We start from the raw sequence: 10,122 nt of genomic DNA, 5'->3' as shown, positions 1-10,122 counted from the left end.
AAAACTACTTATTATCAAAGAAGCTTGGATTGGATTGATGCTGTGGATTTTGTGGATGGGGTGGAAATGCAATTGCAACTCTTTGAAAAGTGAGGTTCATATAAGATAAATCTAAGACGCAATTCGGAATTGTGTTCTAAATGGAGTTTTATGAAAAAAATGACTTAAAATTTTTATTTTTTATATATTTTTGGATTATTTTAATGTATTGATATTAAAATAATTTTATAAAAAAAATAATATTATTTTATTATATTTTTGAATAAAAAATAGGATTGCTGGGAATGAGAATATGATATTTGTGGTTAGTAGAAAAAAAAATAAAGGGGAAAAATAAAGTTCGTCTTTAATGAACTCGACTGAGTCCAGATTTACCAAAACTTTGAATCTAACTGTGACTCTCATGCTGCCAAAATCGGCAGTGCAATTTTCGAATGATGGTAATTGATCAATAAGAAAAAATGCACGAAAATCAATGAGTTGCCTGAATGCTTGAATCTTTAGTTAAACTATCGCTAATTACCATGACTTCTGTCAGATTTAATATATTTTTTGTGGTAGTTGCTCGCTGTTGTCACAGATTGGTAGTTTGTTCAGAGAAATCAGCAGAGGTATGGTAGTAGTGTTCTGTTCTGTCACGAGGCCAATGAGAAAATTCAAAGTGACGTATCTCGAGCTGTTTCCAAAGGCAGACGGGGACCCATCTCCAGAGCCGAAGGTCTCTCTGTTATATGTCCAAGTTCACTTTCAGTACAACAGTGACATCTGCTAGTGTCGATTCTAAATAGAATTGCAGAGGTGCTATGGCATTAAGTAAGACGTTGAAAGTTTAAACACAGACTTCACAAAATAAAAGTTGCATGCATCCGTCGAATGCGAAACATGAACAGAGTGCAGGATATATATATATATCACTTGAAATTGTTATTGCAAGATTTATTAAGTTTTTCTTCTTAAAATGACCCGTGTCTTGTCTTCTCTCTACTCTTCAGCTCATGCCAGGCTGAAAAGGTTTTTTTTTTTATTGTTATTATTATTAATTGAAAAGGGATCGTTTCAGAAAGCATGGGATCATGAGCTAATCTGGAGAGAAAAGTCTTCACAATTTCTTTTTGTGGGAGCAACTGTGTTTGAGGTATTGGCTTTTCCGAATAATATCAGATGGAGGGATCTCCTCGAATCTCCTTTTATGACCATTGGGATCATGAGCTAATCTGGAGAGAAAACAGGTCACTGACCCACTTTTACTACCATCCTTAAGCTCGACCCGAGATATTTAGCCTCAATTTCTTTTTATTTCTGGGTGAAATGGCTAGAGCATCTTTAAATCAATGGTGTGATAAATTCTTTTAACAAAGATAGTGTTTTATTATTAAAATCCCATCTTATCTCTGCTTTGCCGAACGTATTAATATAATCGGACACAGGATTCTACGAACAAAATGCAAAATTGGAAATGAATACATATATCCTCATTAAAAAAGAAGAAGAAGGAGAACCCAATTTCCTCTGGAAGATTGGTACTGATCACCTCCTGCTTTAGGCAAAATATAAAGAAGGGCGAATGGAAACGAAAAGAAGTGTGCATCTCGTCGGAAAATGGAAAATCTAGGCACGAATTAGTTTAACGGCGAATACCTTTCTAGAGTAGGCATGAATGCCAGAACTGTTTACATTAATTTCCTGCCGAATTGGTCCTAAAGTTTTGTTTATAGACCAAGTCTTTATCTTAGTATACAGAGTCAAGATGGATCGATGATGTGAAGACGGCAGAGACTTGAGCAAGCACTTTCCCCTTCAACGGTTATTATCATGTTACTCTAATTGTAATTATAAACATTAATAAAAAAAAAAAACTAGAAGGGGAGAGGATTCTCCTCTCAAAACTTAATTTGGATTTCATCTTGGACATTAGGTTTATTTAGAAATTGTAATTTATATTTTATTTATAATTTATTTTTTATAAGATTATCTCAGTCTTCTGACCCGGATCGTGATTTTAATATGTTAACTCGATTGATTAAAGTCTTTTCATCTTTTTCTTATTGAATTTTTTTCTCAGTTTGATCCTTCAATATTGGATTGATTTGAAATTAAGTTTTGTGATTTGTTTCGGTTTATTTTCTATGATATTATTTTCGTCTCATGACTTGGGTCACGAGTTTGACTGTTTAATCCAGGTTCACTTAAGTTGTTTTTTATTTTTTTTTAATTAATTTTTTTCCAATTTCATCTTTCAATATTGGATTGACTGATAATCAAGGTTTATAATTTGTTTCAATTTGCTTTCTATTGAGTTATCTTGATCTCATAATCCAGGTCCTGGCTTTAACATTTTAACTGTGGATGACTTGGGTTATACTTCTTTTTTTATTAATTAATTTTTTTAAAATTTAATCCTTCAACATTGAATTTATTGGAAAGTGAGCTTTATAATTTATATGATTTCATGATTCATTGGAAAGTTAGCTTTATAATTTATATGATTTCATGATTCAGCATGTGAATTAACACATATTGACCAAAATCAATTTAATATTTTGTCGTTTTAATATTTATAAAAAATTTCATCTAAAATATTTATTTTGAAACAAATTACGTTTTTATTAGTCATTTGAGTCACTTTTAAATTTGTCAAAAAAATCAGATTATATTAGATCAATCTCCCCATAACTTAATTTTTTTTCTAGAAAAAATAATATTTAAATATTTTTTTACATAAAAAAAAATTAACATGGCTCGCAACATAATGCAAACTAATAATCTAGTTATAAACTATAGTCCCAGTATAAACCCAAGATGTTGCCATGCATCTGTATTGTGCATGTTCCGGTTAATGATTTCATATTTTTTTTTAACGTCGTTTCAAAGAGCCAGGTGATTCGATCAGGATCCGAGTCCAAGCTAGTTTTGCTTTGAACTGTGTTGGCAATTTACTATTCAAACTCGGTAAAAACCAAATTGCTTAAAAATAGGATTTTAACGTTGTATTTTTGTTTTATTAACTAAAAATGCCTAGTAGACCACCCACTTCAACGTACAACCCAAATTAGTGTTTAGGTATTAGACCAACCCGTCAAGGTACAATCGAGATTAGTGTTGTTTGCTTTGGAACCAGCTAGACTGGTCACCAGGTTACCAAAATGATGATGTCAACCTGCTGGTCTCAATTTAAGCAACTCCAGCCTCCCACTTATGGCTGCATCCCCAACTTCAAGTTCGCATGGCTGCATGAGTTTATCCAAAATAAGGCTAGCTTAGCTTAAACCAACTCTTTGTCTAGCCCTCTCTTTGTTTAGGCGTATAGATCATGTCTGCAGGTCTAAACTCAGAAAGGGATGTCAATCCTAGCCAATCCACAACAGAGAAAACACTAGCAGATTTTGATCCTGTAAAGAAACAAAAGGGAAACAAATTTGCTTTTGCTTGCGCAATCCTAGCTTCCATGGCTTCAATCTTACTTGGTTATGGTGAGGACTCAATTAATTTTCTCTCAAACCATTCTTTTCATCACTTGGAATACTGTGAAGATTCCAAAAAACTAGCTCTGTTAACCCTCAACGAAGAGTGAGACTTGCAGCAAAAAAGATTTTCTTTTTTTCCAAGAAAATACTTCTTTACATAGAACTATGATCTTGCCTTCATTTTTTACATTATCCTAACAACTTGTTTCACAACATGTATATTTGGTGATAGATATCGGAGTAATGAGTGGAGCCAAGGACTACATCAAAATTGACCTTAAACTCAGTGACACGCAAGTAGGATTACTTGTGGGAACTCTCAACTGGTACTCTCTTGTTGGCTCAGCCGCTGCTGGCGTGACCTCTGACTGGATTGGTCGTCGATACACTATTGTGGTGGCAGGAGCCATTTTCTTTGCTGGAGCTCTACTCATGGGATTTTCCACAAATTATGCATTTCTCATGGTTGCTCGCTTTGTTGCTGGTATTGGTGTCGGTTTTGCCCTCATGATTGCCCCTGTTTACACCGCTGAAGTTTCGCCAGCTTCTTCTCGTGGATTTCTCACCTCATTTCCAGAAGTAAGTATTCATATACTTTTTTCCAAAAGAAATTGTTGTTTTGTAAGACCATTGCTTTGCAATTTCTTTACTAGACAAGAGAGAGACTAAAGAAGAAGTACAAATAGAATGCTATTTTTACTAATTTAATTTCCAGTTTCTTAAGAGTATTTAATTTGTAGTTATGTACCAAAAATGGATGTAAGATTCGATAATACCCCTAAAATGTTCAGTTTGAAATACTAATTAAATCTTAATAAACGCACAAGAATCCCACTTCTAGCAATTTTAATGTCAAAAAACCTTTTAAGAATATATGGGGATTAATTGATACTAACATAACTTCTGTGACTGTTTCTTGTGTAGGTATTCATCAATGCTGGGATCTTACTAGGATATGTATCCAATTATGCTTTCTCTAAGCTCCCAACTAACTTAGGTTGGCGAATCATGCTTGGAGTTGGAGCAATTCCTTCAGTTTTCTTAGCTTTGGTTGTTATAGGCATGCCCGAGTCTCCACGTTGGCTAGTCATGCAAGGTCGACTCGGTGATGCTAGGAAAGTTCTTGACAAAACCTCCGACACTAAAGAAGAATCTCAACAGAGATTGTCAGACATAAAAGAAGCCGCCGGAATCCCTCAAGATTGCAACGATGACACTGTCCGTGTGCAAAAAAAAAGTCACGGCGAAGGTGTTTGGAAAGAATTATTCATTCATCCCACACGTCCTGTTCGTCACATCCTGCTTTGTGTGACCGGTATTCATTTCTTCCAACAAGCTTCAGGAATAGACGCGGTCGTTTTGTACAGCACCAACATCTTCGAAAAGGCCGGAATCACATCATCCAATGATAAATTACTGGCAACTGTAGCGGTTGGATTCACCAAGACCGTTTTTATCTTAGTGGCCACATTCTTACTAGATAGGATCGGGCGACGGCCGTTGCTCTTAAGTAGTATTGGGGGTATGGTACTATCCCTAGCAACCCTCGGACTCGGGCTGACAATAATTGATCATTCACATGAGAAACTACCATGGGCAGTTGCCTTATCAATCGCTATGGTGTTAGCTTTTGTTGCATTCTTCTCCATAGGAATGGGACCGATACCTGGGGTTTATAGTTCAGAGATTTTCCCGTTGAGATTACGCGCTCAGGGGATAGGTATGGGAGTGGCCGTGAATAGAGTGACAAGTGGGGTAATAACTACAATTTTTATTATGCTCTACAAGGCTATATCTATTGGTGGGGCCTTTTTCCTGTTCGCAGGAATTGCAACAGTGGCTTGGGTATTCTTTTTTGCATGTTTTCCTGAGACACGAGGAAGAACCTTGGAGGACATGGAAGTGCTTTTTGGTAATTTTATCAGGTGGAGGTCTGTTTTAAAGGATGGGAAAAAGGAGGAGGAAGTTCACGGTGGAAATGATGGTCAAGTCCAGATGGGAACTAAAGCTTAAGAATAGTGTGATAAATGTATCTCTTCTTCTTCTTCTTCTTTTCTCAAGATGTTAGATTAGTTTTTTCTTTCCTTCTTTTTTTAACAAGGATGGGAGATCACTGGAGCAAAATAACGCTTGAGATGGTGTGAAGATGAGAAGCTTGTGGACGTTCATGGAAAAGAAGAAGAACAAAAATCAGATATCCAATGAATCGAAAAGATAATATAGTGAATATCCCTTCTTCTTTTTATCTTAAACACTTCTCGCAATCAGCTAATTATGGAAACAGTAATGTGTTTGGAAAACATAATTCACAGGCTTGTGTGTAAGAGAGGTTAAAAAGATGGATACCTGCCAATTATCGGAGATTGAAATGAACATGTGTAAAATGAGCTTCGTGTAGTAGCCTTGGATTGGTTGATACCTGCCACATAATTGGGTTCCCTTTTATTCAATGGTACTCGTTGTCTTCTTCTGTTTTACTTTTCTACACATTTCCCTTTCCTACATGACAAAGGCAACTGGAATTTGAGTGGTCGGTTCACGTCTTAGAATAAGTGGTTCCTTTTCTTGGATGGAATGCATGAACTTGAATTACTTGCAACCATGGCTAAAGGGATCTTTCCTTTTCTTTATTATCCTTTTTTCCTGCTGTTTTGATTTTATTGATTACATAATCTTTTTTATTTAGGCTGAAATGCAGCGAAAACAACGAGTTAAAAGAGGTGGTCCAGCTGTAATTGATAATGTATTAAAATCCAAGATGTGTAAATAAGAGGTTATTTAGTGTTTGAGATGGTGGTTAATCAATATGTTCAAGTGCTTGAATTTTTTATGGTCCCGTTGAATGCAAAGGCAAAACTAGCTGGTTTGACAGAGAGGTTCCATGGTGCAAATTTTGGACCAGCAAGGAGAGGGAGGCAGTAGAAAAGTAGGGTTTCATCAAACAATATTTGAATAGCTTACCCAGTTCTGTACACACCCCAACGCCCCAGTAACATACGATCTTCCCAATACCAAGTCAGTAAAAAAACAGAAACAAATCACCTCTCCCCCTACAACAAAATGAAAAAAAAAAAGAGAGGCGAGGATAGAAGGAAAAATCACTTGTCACACTGGACGATCACCGCAACTTCAAGTGTGGCCATCAAGTTACTGGCAGAGCATGCTCTTGTTATGCAAGAATTAGTGGTAACTAAAGCAACCACCACATCGATCATCTTAACCTTGACCTCGCTCTCTACTTCTGTTTCATCTTTTCCTAAAGTCGTTGTGTTCAATTCATCTTTTTTCTGTCTCTTCGAATGCTATTTAGTCTTTCACTAAGACTCCTGTGGATGGATGTTGTTATCAGAAAGAAAACGAGGACATTATTTCTAGCAGGGAAGATAAAGAAACTGGGTTAACATGGAAAGAATATAAATCCATGACCTTTACAATGCATGCAAGTAGAAATAACATTTGGATTTTTTTTTCTTTGCTTTTTATTTATTTGGTTGGTTGGTTTACTGAAAATACAGGTTATCAATGAAGCCCTACGGATTAGTGGTGGAGTTTGGGATCCTAAAAAGAACAAAACAAGACATTCAAGTAAACGGTACATAGCAAGTTCTGTTTTCCTGCATTAACCTTTAGCCCTTCAGTTTTATTATAGTTCTGAACACTACAGATTCAATTTTTACAGGATACACGATTCCAAAAGACTGGTCAGTTTTTCTCTTCTCATCTGCAGTTTTCATGAATCCAGACACATATAAAAACCATCTTGCCTTCAATCCATGGCGATGGAAGTTATTTTATTTTATTTTTTGAACGGGATGCAAGGTAGTTTGTTGTCAGGATATATATAGAAACATGCACACAGATTCGTACAAAACTTCTTTCATCCTAGCATGGCCTGATGCACGAATATATAGCCATGCGGGATTCATTAGTTTAAAATATACTTAATATCGTTAAATTCGGTAAATGGAGTAAAATTTAAAATGACCATCAGGAATCGGAAGCAAATCTAGGTGTGATCTCCATATTGCAGTGTTTAAATTAGGCGAGGAGATGTATAATAAAAACATGTCGCAAGATGGCACGAGATACTTATGTTATAACTTGGATGGCTAATTTTTCAGGTGGACTAAAGTAAACGTTAGGATACTGCATGCAAACCCGACAAGACAAAAGACAAGGAATAAGATAAAATAAGAAATGAGACACACAAGAATTTATGTGGTTCACCTAATTGGGCTACGTCCACAAGCAAGTATAGAAGAATTTTACTAAGTAATGTGAGAATTACAACATTTCTCAAATAATAAGAGAACAACTAAGAATCTCTCTATTATTAAGAGAAAACACCTCATTTACTCTCTCACAAATACCTCATAATTTTATGGGATTACTCTCTCTTCACTCTCCTCTTCTCTTCTCTATCTTGGTGTGCATATAGGCTTGAATGCATTACCTATTTATAGGTAAAAGTGAGGGTATAATGGTTATAAATTTAGAAGGAATATATGCCTAACAACTCATCCTCCACTCATACTCCACCAATTATACCAACTCATCCTCCACTCATACTCCACCAATTATAACCTATCTCCCACTTAAATCCCATCAATTTTGCCAATTAATTAAATGGCTTTACAGTAAAGGGAGGGGGGCTTGTTAGAGCTCCATTGCTAGTGCTCGAGAATGGGTATTACATCATGGTCTTGGGAAAAAAAAGAAGACAAAAAGACAGAATGAAGACAGAAAAGAGGAATATCAAATATAGATTATCCAATAACAAATGCAAGGGATATATCAAATAGTGCTCGAGAATGGGTATTATTTCTTGTTTGGGCAGGCTGCTAGGAAAGGGGTTGTTTCATGCAATTGTTTTCTCTCAACCCATGCATGTTTTCTTCCCTGCACATTTAATTCAAGCCTTACATGTCAGCAGAGAAAAATAAGAAAAGAAAATGGAAAGTAAGAAAGAATGGATCATAATGCTTTGATTTTGATATCACCCAGATCATTGAAAAAATCTTGATGAAATGATTTTAAAAACACACCACCATTTATGGATGGAATTGGCCGTGCACGTCTAAAAATGGGATCGCGTACATGTTGTAATGAATTTCAAACTATGAGCGTCCTAGAAGCATCACCACGATGAAGATGCCCAAAAATCATAAAAGGAATAGCTTGACTTGTCTACCGCTTAAGTGGTCAAGTTTTAAATTTATTTTTTAAAAGTTATTAGTTCAAGTCTCATAAATTTTAAGATTATTAAAGATTTATATGATTGTTAACTTTAAGACCTATAAGATTAGTCGAATTATATATAAATTAGTTTGGACATCCACATTAATAAAATAAAATAAAGAAGAAGATGCCCACACCACCCAAAACTTAAATGAATTAGAGTTAAACAAGCTACCTTTATGGAAAGTTTAAGAGTGTAATAGATATTGTTTTTTAAAATATTTTTTATTTGAAAATATATCGAAATGATATTTTTTTTATTTTTAAAAATACATTAGCACAATAAATAAAATGATCTGAAAAATACTAAAATAATTATTTTAAAACAATAAAAAATCAAATTTTAACAAAAGTGAGTTCATCTTCAAATTCCAAACAGGCACGAAACATTTGCCTAGGATATGTTACACCTATAAATATAAAATGATAATTTATCATATCCATAATACTTTTATTGTAGAAAATCATATCCACAATCAGGCAATATAGGCTTAGGGTGGATGTCATCTTCTATGCACCCATCTTGTAAAACTATTGGCTCCTTGTCTCATCTTGTTCTCAGCGTCAAGCAGGGTGTGGTGGATTTGGGTCCCAGAGCCCTGTCCCTGCAAGAGTTGCAGGCCTGCTGTATAAAATCCATGCACCCTCTGACAGATTATTGACCTTGCTATCAGTCAAAATCTCTTGCCTCGCTTATTTCAATTAGGATCTAAACTTTCTTCTTTCATATGTCACATCATGTGGTGTCAGGCACGTGAAAAAATTCCAGACCCAAGGGGGAGGTGGCTTTTTATGTTGGCGTCTTCCGTTATCTGCTAACAATGTTCGGTACAGGTTTCACATTTCACCGGTACTTCCCGCTTCTTATATACAATATGGCCTGAGACGGGTAGTAAACATGAAATTATGTGAAACCAATAATGTAAGTCTGCAAAACTCAGTCATTAGTTTTAATGATGATAGCTTAATGTACTCAACAAATCTTAGTGCAAGATGATTAAACAACATCTTTTTTGGTAGGCGAGCAACTTGCTGGCAAGCCACTAGTCTCATCAACGTTTCTTACAATGTCACTAAAAAGAGAGAAGAAAGTAAAAAACAAATTGTTGATAATTTTTTTAAAAAAAAACTTCAGATCACAACTTTTGGATTCTACATTCGAATACTGTCATTTGTTAGAATTAATATTTCGATTTTGTGTTTTGTATGATGCAGCGAGAATGTGAAAATTTACAAGCAGTGGCTGTGGGATTGAGAACTGAGTGGTCTAAACTTAAAGCTGAGATGGACAATCTTCTCAAGAAATGTCAAAGAGTTAAAGATGAAAATAATGTTGGAAAGTCAAATCTGTCATATCCTTTGTATCATTAACAAGTATTTGTTTCCCGTTTGTATTCCTTAATTATAGTTAGTTTCCTTA

The 10,122-nt window shown here is 35.2% G+C and overlaps 1 protein-coding gene and 1 long non-coding RNA gene across 2 annotated transcripts; one reads left to right on the top strand and one right to left on the bottom strand.

Annotated features, from left to right (window-relative positions):
• Positions 1–3,178: 3,178 nt before the first annotated feature.
• LOC133698501 (polyol transporter 5-like) lies at positions 3,179–5,716 on the top strand. The gene is made up of 3 exons (XM_062121448.1): positions 3,179–3,470; positions 3,697–4,043; positions 4,389–5,716. Exons 1-3 carry the CDS (start codon positions 3,311–3,313, stop codon positions 5,475–5,477), a joined length of 1,596 nt encoding a protein of 531 aa, XP_061977432.1. The 5' UTR covers positions 3,179–3,310; the 3' UTR covers positions 5,478–5,716.
• Positions 5,717–6,396: 680 nt separating this feature from the next.
• LOC133698502 (uncharacterized) lies at positions 6,397–7,874 on the bottom strand. Its single transcript, XR_009843151.1, has 2 exons — positions 7,692–7,874; positions 6,397–6,790 (listed from the first exon to the last, which is right to left on the bottom strand). It is a non-coding gene; the product is annotated as an uncharacterized LOC133698502 (long non-coding RNA).
• Between the last annotated feature and the right edge of the window lie 2,248 nt (positions 7,875–10,122).

This window comes from Populus nigra, chromosome 7, assembly GCF_951802175.1.
Source record: "Populus nigra chromosome 7, ddPopNigr1.1, whole genome shotgun sequence".
Classification (NCBI taxonomy): domain Eukaryota; kingdom Viridiplantae; phylum Streptophyta; class Magnoliopsida; order Malpighiales; family Salicaceae; genus Populus; species Populus nigra.
This window is presented reverse-complemented; position numbering and strand designations above follow the sequence as displayed.